At 38.1% G+C, this 13,227-nt stretch overlaps 1 protein-coding gene across 6 annotated transcripts in view; it reads right to left on the bottom strand.

The window, feature by feature from the left end:
• The window catches only part of tafa5l (TAFA chemokine like family member 5, like), a 135,776-nt gene that overhangs the window by 39,868 nt on the left and 82,681 nt on the right, over positions 1-13,227 (bottom strand). For 4 of the 6 annotated variants that reach the window (XR_004339311.1, XR_004339314.1, XR_004339317.1 and 1 more), the window contains exon 3: positions 5,296-5,423. The exons of 1 other annotated variant lie outside the window; for it this stretch is intronic. Coding sequence is in view for 2 of the 5 variants with exons in the window: in XM_032563195.1 (XP_032419086.1) it covers positions 5,296-5,423 (128 nt within the window). In the remaining 3 variants the exon portion in view is untranslated. Of the gene's footprint in view, positions 1-4,827; positions 4,902-5,295; positions 5,424-13,227 lie in introns of those variants that run through there. One more of the 6 variants, XM_032563188.1, reaches the window with a different exon arrangement.

The raw sequence follows: 13,227 nt of genomic DNA, 5'->3' as shown, positions 1-13,227 counted from the left end.
ACAGCTACAGTGTCAATACAGTTCTTGATATAGCACAGTACACTGTCTGTAAGAACCTCCAGGTCCTGATGTTCAAAAACATCCCAGTTTGTCCTGTCGAAACAGTCCTGCAGCTGCTGTGTCGCATCCTCGGGCCAGGATTTGATGGTTTTGGTGATGGTTGGAGCAGTTTTCCTGAGGGGGGCATAAGCAGGAATTAAATGCAGGGACAGGTGATCTGACTGACCCAGGTGAGGAAGTGGTCTAGCCCTGTAGTCTAGCTTGATGTTGGAGTAGACTTTGTCCAGAGTGTTAGCCTCTCTTGTAGCACACTTTACATGCTGGTGGAATGGGGAGCGTGTCTTCAAGCCCGCTATGATGTGCACAGCATCTGGATAGATGCTCTGCAGATGGCTAATGCTGCCATACAAAAGTCCAATAGCTGTTTTAGCATTAGCATCCGGTGGTATGTAAACAGCGGTTACCATGACTACGGTAAACTCTCTGGGGAGGTATATTGGTCTGCATCTAACAGTCACATACTCCAGGTCTGGGGAGCAATGGCTGATGACAGTCGCTGTGTTAGTACACCAGGTGTTGTTCACGTACACACAGAGCCCTCCTCCTCTGCTCTTACTGGAGTCTTTCGATCGTTCTACCTGTGTTGAACCCTGGTCTCCGCTCTGCAGTGCTGCCTGGTTTTGGACTTTGTGTTGGCTTTTTCGTCATTAAATCATCATTATTCATCTAACCTGGTTCCATCGCGTCTGCCTCACCACTCATCCACACTGCTCCTCATGACAAAATCAGAGAAGCTAAAGAAGTTATAAATGTGATTTTGACATTGACATGAAATGGTGTAAAAAGCTGTAACTGCAATTAAACATCACTGATATGTTGGAGGTAGATGGTAGGTGAAAGGTTACGGGAAAAAGGGGAACTAACATTAGAGCAGAGATGATCAAGGCCTTATTTGGAAGCAGGTTGTTGAACAACGTAAACGTTTCAGAGAAACGGTTGTGCAGGCAACGGATGTAGGAGGTTGAGCAACCCTGAGACATTAGCACAGACATCAGGACATAATGTCTCTAAGACAAAGATGGATATGAGATCATCTATCCAAGCAGACAGCCAATGAAACAAGCACAGCAACAGTGCTAGCCAATGCAAATGTGCCTGTAGGGTGGATAAACCCTATAAAAGGTGGGTGCAAAAGAGGAATCTTGGGTTGGATCCTCCAGGCAGCTTCGAGCCAAGATCGAGATGGACAAAGAACTCTACAGCTGAAGAAGAGCCGGGGCCACAGAGCCGAAGACCGTCCTGCACATGGGGACCAACCCGTCAGGCCCGCAACATGTGGCTTCAAATCGCACTTCTCTCACCAGCTGGGTTCAGACCCCAAAGATGAAGATGAAGATAAAGGCAAAGACAAAGAACAAAGGCAAAGAAGAAGAACTGGTGCCTTCCTTCCTGCCAGCACCCAAGTCCTGTGTGACCTCACCATCCAATCGGAGAAAAAGGCTCATCAGACCTACAGAGATCCCTGCCTTTGTCGATAAACTTCCTCTTACTGCTGCAACACCTTCTTCATCATCAGGCCAGGTCTGGGGTTCGAAACGTCATAACTCCGTCCGTCTCTCTCAAAGGTTCCCTATTTAGTTCTCAGTGTCAGCATTAGGGAAAGATAGACTAGATGATTGATTTTACTTATTTGACTATTTCTGCTACTGAATTAAGCTGTACTGACCCTTGAAAAACTGCCTTACTAATAAAATATTTAGCATAAAGAAAATCTAAAAGATGTTGTGGACATTCAATTAATGAGTCACCTTAAAGTTATTTGATGGTTGTAAAATAGCTCTGATGTTTGATTCTGGAGAGGAAGAGGTGGAAAATATTTTATAGGTTGCTGGTAGCCCATATGTAAAACAACATCCTTGGGACTCACCCGAGTCACTAAAACCAACCTGGTTCAATAACAAATGCACGTTGTAATATTGAGAAGGAGCGACCGTTAACAGGTGTGCTCTGTGAAACTAGTTTGCTGCAGGCTGCTCAGTCTGGCTAATTCACAGGGGGAAGAAGGTTGGGACACCTGGATGGAGACCGTCAGGAATCAGGCGAATCTTTCTCGTGACCAGCTTTAAACAGAGTTTACTTCCGTTCTGGACAGGGTAAATCCCAGCAGATTTAGGAAACTCATTTCACCTGTTAGATGGAGAGCTGGTAGCACATCACCCCTCTCAGAAGAGGAAGTAGAGAGTGAGAGAGTAGAGAAAGAAGGGGGGAGGATGTTGCGCAACAACAAAAGACATTTTTGTCTAGGTTAATGTCAAGTTGTCATAACAAAGACATTTTGAATAATGTCAACTTTGTATTAAAAATTTCATTTACCGAATGACACTTTATGACAACAGTCATAAATTTTCATGAAGACTTACTCATGTTCATGACAGGTGTTATGTCATGTTTATGACGGTGTCATGTCAGTCTTATTCACACCCCGTCAAATAAAAGTTGACGGGGTGATTTTCTTTTTTCAAAAATTTGGATTTAATTTGCAATGGTGCCTCTTTTCAGCAAAAAAGAGAAGATATTAACCTAAAACCAGCAATGTACTGCTGTACTTTGTCTCAAACAGGGATTCATCATTATGCAGTCGGTGCGACAGTCTTAGTCATTCATATAGCTTGCAGAGGAACAGATGACACCATATTGGAGATTTTAAAAATGTAATGTTTTACATCTCTAACAAAGTCAGCCAGAGGTCAGCTGTGTCTTTTTCAGCCTTGTTGTTCCATTCACAATAAGAAATTGGTTTTTTGTCAGTTTTAGTTAAGTGTGTTAAACATTTAGAGAAGTAAAGAGGTAAACATATGACGCACTGCAGCATACATGATGTCATAGCAGATGTTTTTCATCAGTTGCTCATGTTTACAACTTATTAATAAGATCACACCTAGTTTCAGTGGCTTCTAATAATGACTTGGGCAAAAAAAATGACAATATAATATGTCATGATACATCTTCATGAGACATCAGTAATATATCAATGTTTGACTTTGTTATAGTAATTGCAGTTCATGATTAGTATTGTGTGTTTTCCAGCCACATAGTGTCATTTTGTAGCCCATAAAGTGTCTTTGACACTTTCAGTTGTTATAAAAATATGGCTTAAAATAAATTTGACTTCATACTTTGATGGCTTGAAATTAGGCCATTGTCTCTTTAAGAAGCTCCTGCTCCAACACTACTTTCAGAACATCATCACAACAATGCTTCTCATTATGCCGTTTACAACAGTTTTTAAGAGCGTTGGAGTGGAAAGTAATTTCAGTAGATCCACCAGGTGATTGCTAATTACTGCTGCCACTAGTCTGAAGGAGTTGTGAGGGAAGGGTGCTTTGTGAGGGGAAAATTCGGACAGAGACTGACCATCCAAGGAGGAGTTTTGTGGTAGCAAATGTTTAGGCACCCCCAAACGGTTGCTATGGGAAATTCAAGGCTTTATCACATGCATTTAAAAAAAATCAAAGCAACACTCCAGGTTTGTTTTTGATGAGGGAATAATATTATAACATTCTATAAAGTTCAGAAAAGTTGATTTTCTGGGGGGACGGCGGGCCCCCGACCCGGACCTAGAGGGGGCCTGGATGGGAGGCAAAATATGACTATAGGGTTTGTTTTTTTTTATTGCAGTCTTTCAATTCCTCAGCCTGCATGAGGTTTGGAAGAGTTTTGAAAACGTATTCCTGCTTGATAGGTTTTGTAAAACGTTTCTGACCATATCTGTCAAGTTTTGAACTTGAGAATACGGGAAACATTGCTGTCTGGTGCTGCTGACTGGCGGAGAGGGGGTGTGTAATGTAACAGAAGGTATTAGACTACTGTAAAAGCGGGGACGCAGCATAATATGGCAACTTTGAAGGACGGCGTTTCCAATGTGTTTCAGTACTTTCTGGGCCAGCCCAAGTCTTATTGGGTTCTTAGGCAGATTTTAATTTGAGGCCCCCATACCAACCTAACACCAGATTTTTATCGTTCATAAAAAGCTAGTAGGTATGTATGACATACCTACTAGCATTAGCAACAGGTACAGTGTAATTTGCTTATATTGTACCTGCCACAGCTGCTGTTGAGCTGTGACCTCTGCACCTGATCATCATCATCGCCTGATCTCCAGCTTCTGCCATATAAGGGTAAATCTTCCTCCTACATAGCATGAAATTGTTGTGAAACCCAAAGCAGCGACACGATGTGAATGCTACATCGATTTGTTCAGTGACTAACCTGTCTGTCAATCACCCCTGATGCCCCACCCTATCCAAACTATGCCACTCCCCGATCCTGATTTACCCCACTGGACTTGGATTCCCTAGTTTAGACTCTGGCCTGTCTGACTTTGAAAAAGTGTTCCACAATAAACAGAAGCCTGTTCTGAATTCACTGCTCAGTCACTGCATCTGTGTCTGAGTCGTGTCAGTACTTATGCTATTATGGCTGCTGATCTTAATCTTATAGGATTAGTAAACTAAAAAAAAATTAGATTTTGAAATGCAGAGTGGCACGAAACTTAGTAATATTATTTTAATTATTTGAAAGTAACATCAGCTGATAAACCCCAGCAGTTAACAAGTTTCATATGTTATATTTCCCCAACAATGGAAGAAGCCATCATCAGGAAATGATTATCATATTATTTGTCTAACATCTATAAAAATAATGTAGATATCAGCTATTTTCTTGTTTCAAAAATATTTAGTTTGTATTATTAAATGGCATTTTAAATTATATATATATATATATATATATATATATATATATATATATATTTAATCATGCTTGCTTGGTGCTCCTGGGGGCCTTCTGGTGGTGTGAGGGCCCTAAGCAACCACTTAACTTGCATATGCCTTGGTCCGGCTCTGGGATGAAGGTGAACATGTGAAGAAAAGTAATTGAATATCAGTTCAGTAAATTGGACATGCCAAATTTTATCATAAATGATGAAGCACACAGCATATGCAGCTTTCTTTGAATAAAATAAGAGGTTTCTATTTTATTTATATTTTCATCCTTTATGTGCTAACTGTAATCTGTCAAAACCTCTGACAGGTTTCAGCATAACTTAACTGTCTTATGTAGTATTTTAAACTTTAGCACCAACAAAGCATTTGACTGAAACACGTTGAAAGTGTCCCAGGTGTGTCTCTTCATATGACACCTGACCTGACCTCATGGGGCTGCCTCACACTGAACATGAAGGAATGTTGCTGTAAGTGCATATGGCGTGTATTAATGTCACGTCGAAGGAATTACCGTGACGGTCTTGATGCGACCACTGCCCCTAGTGCAGGTCCAGCCAGATCTGTTGAACAGGAGGCTGCAGACCTCCCCCTCCATGCAGGGAGCCATCTCACACCACTGACGGCTCCGCACGATTCGCGCTGGGAGGGCAAAAAAGGCAAGAAGCCAAAGAGGCACATTAGACAGACTGACAAAGCTGGACAAAGATGTTCAAATGTCAACTTTTCCTGGAACAAGCCAAACTGTTTTGAACTCGGCAGGCTGAAAAGTTTCTGTGGAAGTGGATGTGTTTCAAATCCTGATGTATTTTAATTAAGTTCTTGTAGAACTTGCATGTCTGAATTGCCTGTGGTAGTAACCTTTACAGAGCAGATGGCAGTCCATAAATTACTCTGTTGCTAATGCTAGCTTTCATTACAGCTACACTGAAATGAGTTTTTTTCCCTTTTGACATTTTGTGGAAGTAATTACCCCTGAAACATCTTTCTGGTTCAATCTATGAAATTTTTATTTTATAGCGCACCAATGGTGTTTTTCCTATGAGGCTGAACTGTACATCTGTTTTCTGAACATGCAGTTTTTCAAATCCACCCACCCAGCTCTGTGTGAGGAACACTTCCAACATGTTCAGCACAGTTTTTATAACACTTGTACAGTGCTAATACATTTTTGGTTATTTTCATAGGTCATGATGTACTGGTGGGTCATTGCTCATGCATTTTTTGTTATTAAAAAGAGACAAAAAAATGTGTTGTGAATTTTACAGTATATATTGAGTTTTCTACAAAGGTCTAGATTCCAGATAATAAAAATCAGTAAATGAATGAGTCATTAAGAATATTCTGCTTTTCTGTTTACTATACTTTAATTCTTCCCAGGTGAAAAATAAATATACTAAGCATGTTAAATTTTAGCATACTTGAAGCCAGACTGATCATCAGTGTACTTGAAGTGTTATTTTGGAGCAACAAATTTTGTACTTGGTGTATTTTAATAGTACTTAAATTGTAGAAAATCACAATTTAGATTCAGATTCATTTTATTCATATCCCAATTTGGGCAATTAATATTGCAGCAAATACAGAAGGCTAAAAGACAAAGTATCAAAGATTTTAAAAAAAAAACAACAAAAAAAATACTGCACATAAAATACAGATCAACACATAAAGGGAAGAATACAGCAGTGTATTTCATTATTGGCCAACAGTTGCTACACTATATCAGGTGCAAGTCCCCCTACCTTGTCCTGCATTAAAAAGAGATATTGCTGTAGGAACAAAGGAGTGCTTGTACCTGTTACTTTTTATATAAGGAAGTCTGAGCCTGATGCCAGAAGGCAGAAACTGTAAATCAGCATGTAAGGGATGAGAAGTATCAGCAATAATGTCTTTAGTTTTCCTAATGATTTGTTTTTTACACAGTTCTGTAAGTGAGAATTGTTCAACCCCTAAGATCTTATTGCTAGTATGTATTACTCTAAGGGCATTTTTTGGTCTAATACTGAGATTTCCAAACCAACAGAAGAGGGAAAAGGTCAACACAGATTCAATATATGATCTATAAAATAGGATCATCAAGGATTTATCAACTTGAAACTTTACGAGCCTCCTTAGACAGAATAATCTTTGCTGGCCCTTTTTTTGTACGTTTTCTGAATGGCAGGTAAATTTTAACTTATTATCCAAAATAGTCCCAAGATATTTATAGTTTTCTACTGTCTCCACTATCTGACCTTTGATTACTGTTTGATTTGTGTTATGGGGTTTAAATTTAAAGTGCACTAAGTGTACTTTCACATACTTGTTTGGAACAACTAAAGTTATATTTTGTAAACTGTTAAGTATGTTGCTTTTAATGTATCATAAACGTGCTTGATTAGTATATCTTAAGTGTACTATTTTTGTGATCAAATTACATTTAAAATATATTTAGAATGTATTTTAAGTATATTGGCATTAAATATTTTATATATTAGTAGTGTGATCACAGTATGCTCAAATTACACTTTTGGTTTACTATAATTGCTAATGAAGTACACTTTTTAGTTAGTTAATGTCTTTTATTATTCTGCTTTGCCACTTTGTACATTACATTCTTCATACACACTAAAGTACTGCAAACATATCAGGCTACCAGTACGCAGAAGGATCAATTACAACACGCTTTCTGGCTGAAAAAAATTACACTGTATAATCAATATATTCATATTTTTCAAGAGTACATTGCCAATATACTATCAGAGAATTGTACAAATTGTCAACATATTAAAAGTTTACAGACAACATGGTTATGAAAATTAGTACAATAAAACAATAGGTACACTTTAGAGGAATTGTGAAAAATATTTCACCAAGGACAGAGTATTGTTTTAATTCAATGTCACAGTATTTCTGTATTACTGCAGACAAACTGACATTTCTAAGTCCTGAGTACAGTGAGGATCAACGACAGAACAATCCCATTCATTTCACAACTGCACTTTACAGAAACCTACAAAAAAGAACAACAGAGCAATTAAACAGAGAAAGCACTTGTATTTTAAAGAGTAAAGAAAAACAGCAAAGAAAAAAGTATGACTTACAATTTTAGAACATTCCGGACTCACTGTGTATGTGGCATCATCAGAACTGATGATGATTGGGACCGGATGCCTGGGGTGAAAAAACAATTCTGGGTGACTTCTTTACCTGTTTATGTCAGAAGTAGAAAAATAATCAGCAATATCATGGAATCATTTGATGTTGGCATCAACTATGAAGTTGTTTTAAGTGTGGACTTAAGGGAGACAAACTACATTAAAATCTTTCCATCCACGATCTGAGCACACTGATCCTTGCAGGGTGGTGAGGGGGGCTGGTGGTGCCCATTTCCAATAGTCATCGGATGAGAGGCAGGGTTCACCCTGGACAGGTCACCAGTCCATCACAGGGCCATGAACACTAATAATGAATAATAAGTATGAAAGAGAAATGGTAGAATAACAAAGGGAATAAATTCTGTCAAATTATTTTCAATACTTTTACATATGTTAAGCATATATTTGTTAAGGATTTAGTGTTTGAAACACACCAGTTTTTGCTGTTGTTAAAAATGTAACCTGCTGCTCAGTGTAAAAAAAATAAAGCCTTACACCATGAAGACAATGTGGAGGATCATCCTCAGAGCTCGTACGGTGACCTGAGACAGGAAAGTCTTTAGGTTTTCTAATACCTGATCCCAGGCTTCCTCTTTCATCTTAATTTGATTAAATTGCAAAAATATGTTGAAGATAAAAACAATGATGAACAAGTTATAACAACAGCCTCACAATATCAAAGTCTCTTTGGCATACTGAGCTCAGTATACCTTCATAAACCAGGTTAAGTTTATAAAAAAAACAACTATATTAAGTCGCAACAAACTGAGCCTTCATGCAGTTGCAACATAAACCTTATGACTGATAACAGTCATAAAAATAATAATCATAAAAATCACAACAAAATTGAAAAAATAACTATTACTGCTAAACAATAACTAAACAATGTACTGCACTGTTTATAATTAAATGAAGATAATTAGCATTTTGAAGCAAACTTACCACCAGCTAGCAACACATTGAGAACCTTCCTCCTTTTGGGCTCCTTTTGTGACCAACATTTAATTTCCATCCAGTTCTTGTCCTGTTGTGGTATCGTTTAACTCAGACTAGGAGCTCACCAGTTTGAATTTACCAAAACTACTAACTATTATCTCTATCTTTAAGGCAATATTGTAGAAGTAAAGATGGCGAATTTGAACAGCATCCCCTTTCGTCTCCACTTCAAGACTGTTCTTCTTTATATGGCGCTTTTCAAAAAAACTGAAAGTGTGCATTACCGCCACCATCTCCTCTGGAGTGTGAACTGGAGCTAATGGCGTTCAGTAATAGATGGATCTTACATCATACATCTGAAAATGGATTGGGTAAAAGTAGCTTCTGTGTTTTAGTTAAAAAACTGAAAACAACAGATCATATTCGGAGAGATGTAAAACTGAAGATACCTGCTACATTTAGTGTTAAGGACAAGTATTGTTTTTGTTGTAGAACCTCTGTCACTAAACTGTCAATGTTTGATGTTTCCAGGAATGAGCATTATTACTTTGTTAAACATCCTGACATCAAGTGCAAATATAAGGATTGTTAATTTCTTTTATTCTTTGCCATTTTAACAAAACAGTGAAAGATTATTAAGGCACCTCAAAAGGCATCCTTCATTAGCCTAAAGTATACGCTGAGATGTAATTTAAAATATACTGAAATTTCAGCATTTTAATAATTTACTTTTAAAGTAAGCTTTAAGTGAGCATATACTATTTTAAAATCTACACAAAATATTTTTAAATGCATATTGTTTCATTGGTACACTTGAGGAAATATATATTTTGTTCACTTCAAGTATAATTTTATTTAATATATTTCTTAAAAGTGTATTTTGGTACAATTATATTTAGGTGTGTCTAACATTACAATATCAAAATTGGTACAAGCATGCTGTTAGTATACCAAGTATATATTTATATGTAGTACAATTAATACTTTAAATGTACTTAAGTATGTTTGTATAAAGTATATTGTTTTTTCACAGGGTTATTACCCAATAAAATGCCTTTATGTATATAAGATAAGATAAGATAAGGTTTATTTGTCATTGTCATCAACAGATTACAACGAGATTGAGATTTGCTCGACTCGAGTTAAGATACAGGTTATGTGTATGTACATAATATACAAAGATAAAGAAATAAATAGTACAAAATGAGAAATAAATAGACATCAGAAGATGGTTGCAGCGCCTGGAGGTGTCGCAACAGAATTTACATTTTTAACAAAGTGGGGTCAAGAGCAGAAGTTCTTATGCCTTTGAATTTAGTGCCATGATTGCCATCGGGTAAAAACTGTTTTTTAGGCGATTTGTCCTGGTTTTTATTGCTCTGTATCTCTTGCCTGATGGCAGCAGCTGGAAGAGACCATGGCCAGGGTGTGAAGAGTCATTTAAAATGTTCAAAACTTTCTTGTGGAGCCTGGAAGTGTAAATCTGTTCCATAGTGGGGAGGGGGCAGCCTATGGTTCTCTCTGCTGCCCTAACAACCCTCTGAAGCGCCTTCCTGTCAGTAAGAGTTGGGCGATATGGACTTAAAAGTTTTATCACAATATTTTGTGGTAATACTGTGATAACATTAAAAGTGAGGATGAGAACTATTTATTACTTCTTTTTTAGATAATTAGCTCTAGCTGCATGACATACCAATCATTGACCCACACACAAAAAAAAATACTCCTGAAAAACATTCACACGTGCATACGCTTTTTTATGACAACACTCAAATAAGAAATGTAATTTGTATCTCTAAAATGAAGAGAGTAACTTCATGTAATCATATTTTGAAATTTATTGGTACACATTTCTTGAACAAACAATGGAGAAAAAATAATAAGCTTGACAATATAGTTTTAGGGGTTTTTAAACACCACTAATAGGAATTTATTGTGACAACATTGAGTCGAAGTCTTATAATAAGAAATTTATCAGGATAAATGATAAATAATTTGACTTGGAAGAGTGGGGTGTTGTAGTCAAATTGGTGATTTTGTAGGTAAATTGGTTAATTTACCTTTTTTTCTAGATGTGTACTACACATATGCCTGTGTACACATGATATGCCTATCATGGTGGCATAGTAGTTAAGCCATGTAGTCCTGGGTTCAAATCCTGAGGGCCTTTCCACATGGAGTTTGCATGTAGACCTAGCATCCAAAAGGTCCCAGGTCCAAAAGCAGAGCTAGGTCAATTAGTAACTAGGAATTTGATGGTCTATGTGCATCACTGTTCTTAGAATTTGTCCTTTCCAATTCTAAGAATCCTCCTTTGATATCAGTTGATCAATATCAGTTGATCAAGTTGACCCAAATTTCTCCACAGCTCCTGTTTCATTACCTTATTTAATTACCATTAAATAAGATAATTAAAATCACATTTGAATAAGTCTGTTTAAGAGATAAATCATTAAAAAGTTGCCGGGACATCATCCTCCTACCACTTCCTGTCATCTTCATGGTTTTATTAACATCCGGTTGTTGATCATGTGACTTCTGTGATGTGAAAACAGTGTTTCCATTGCAGTTTTTATTTGCATATTTCTGCTAAGCAAATTTTTTGCAAAATGTCAAATTATGTAATTATATTATTGTAATGCACTTCATATAGGAGTCAGTGATTTATACACTGCCTGGCCAAAAAAAAAGTCACCACCAAAAAATGGTCACACTCTCTAATATTTTGTTGGACCGCCTTTAGCTTTGATTACAGCCCGCATTCGCTGTGGCAGTGTTTCAATAAGCTTCTGCAGTGTCACAAGATTTATTTCCATCCAGTGTTGCATTAATCTTTCACCAAGATCTTGTATTGATGATGGGAGAGTCTGACCACTGCGCAAAGTCTTCTCCAGCACATCCCAGAGATTCTCAATGGGGTTAAGGTCTGGACTCTGTGGTGGCCAATCCATGTGTGAAAAAGATGTCTCATGCTCCCTGAACCACTCTTTCACAATGTGAGCCCGATGAATCCTGGCATTGTCATCTTGGAATATGCCCGTTCCATTTGGGAAGACAAAATCCATTGATGGAATAATCTGGTCATTCAGTATATTCAGGTAGTCAGCTGACCTCATTCTTTGGGCACACAATGTTGCTGAACCTGGACCTGACCAACTGCAGCAACCCCAGATCATAGCACTGCCCCCACAGACTTGTACAGTAGGCACTAGGCATGATGGGTGCATCACTTCACCTACCTCTCTTCTTACCCTGATGTGCCCATCACTCTGGAACAGGGTAAATCTGGACTCATCAGACCACATGACCCTCTTCCATTCCTCCAGAGTCCAATCTTTATGCTCCCTAGCAAACTGAAGCCTTTTTTTCTGGTTAGCCTTACTGATTAGAGGTTTTCTTACGGCTACACAGCTGTTCAATCCCAACCCCTTGAGTTCCCTTCGCATTGTGCGTGTGGAAATGCTTTTGCGTTCACAATTAAACATACTCCTGAGTTCTGCTGTTGTTTTTTTACGATTTGATTTGACCAAACGTTTAAGTAATCGCCGATCACGATCATTCAGGATTTTTTTCCGACCACATTTCTTCCTGGAAGACGATGGTTCCCCACCATCCTTCCAGTTTTTAATGATGCGTTGGACAGTTCTTAACCCAATTCTAGTAGTTTCTGCAATCTCCTTAGATGTTTTCTCTGCTTGATGCATGCCAATGATTTGGCCCTTCTTAAACAGACTAACGTCTTTTCCACGACCACAGGATGTGTCTTTTGCCATGGTTGTTTAAGAAATGAGGATTTACTCATTGCATCAGCTGGGGTTAAATAACTTGTTGCCAGCTGAAAGATAATCGCCTATGCAGTACTTATCCAATAGGAGGCTTGTACCTATTTGCTTAGTTAAATCCAGGTGGTGACTTTTTTTTGGCCAGGCAGTGTATATTTCCCAGCTTCAGAGGGTACAAAATGCTGCTGCATGTCTTTTAACAGGTACACAAAAATTTGACCATATTTCTCCTATTTTAGCTTCCTTACACTGGTTACTAGTACATTTTAGGATTCATTTTAAAATCCTTTTATTTGTTTTTAAAGCTCTTAATGGCCTTGCCCCTCCCTATCTGTCTGAACTGTTACATTCTTACACACTCTCCCGTTCCCTCAGGTCAGCTGATCAGCTGCTTCTGAAGGTGCCAAAGACAAAGTGCAAGATCAGAGGGGACCGTGCTTTTTCTGTGGCAGCCCCCAAGCTATGGAATGATCTTCCTTTGGGCATAAGACAGACCTCTTCACTCGCTGTTTTTAAGTCCCTTCCTTCTTAAGACCCATCTTTTTTCTTTGGCTTTTGGCACAATCTGAGAGGTTTCACTTTGTTTTATTG

Source organism: Xiphophorus hellerii, chromosome 1 (assembly GCF_003331165.1).
Source record: "Xiphophorus hellerii strain 12219 chromosome 1, Xiphophorus_hellerii-4.1, whole genome shotgun sequence".
NCBI classification, from domain to species: Eukaryota; Metazoa; Chordata; class Actinopteri; order Cyprinodontiformes; family Poeciliidae; genus Xiphophorus; species Xiphophorus hellerii.
This window is presented reverse-complemented; position numbering and strand designations above follow the sequence as displayed.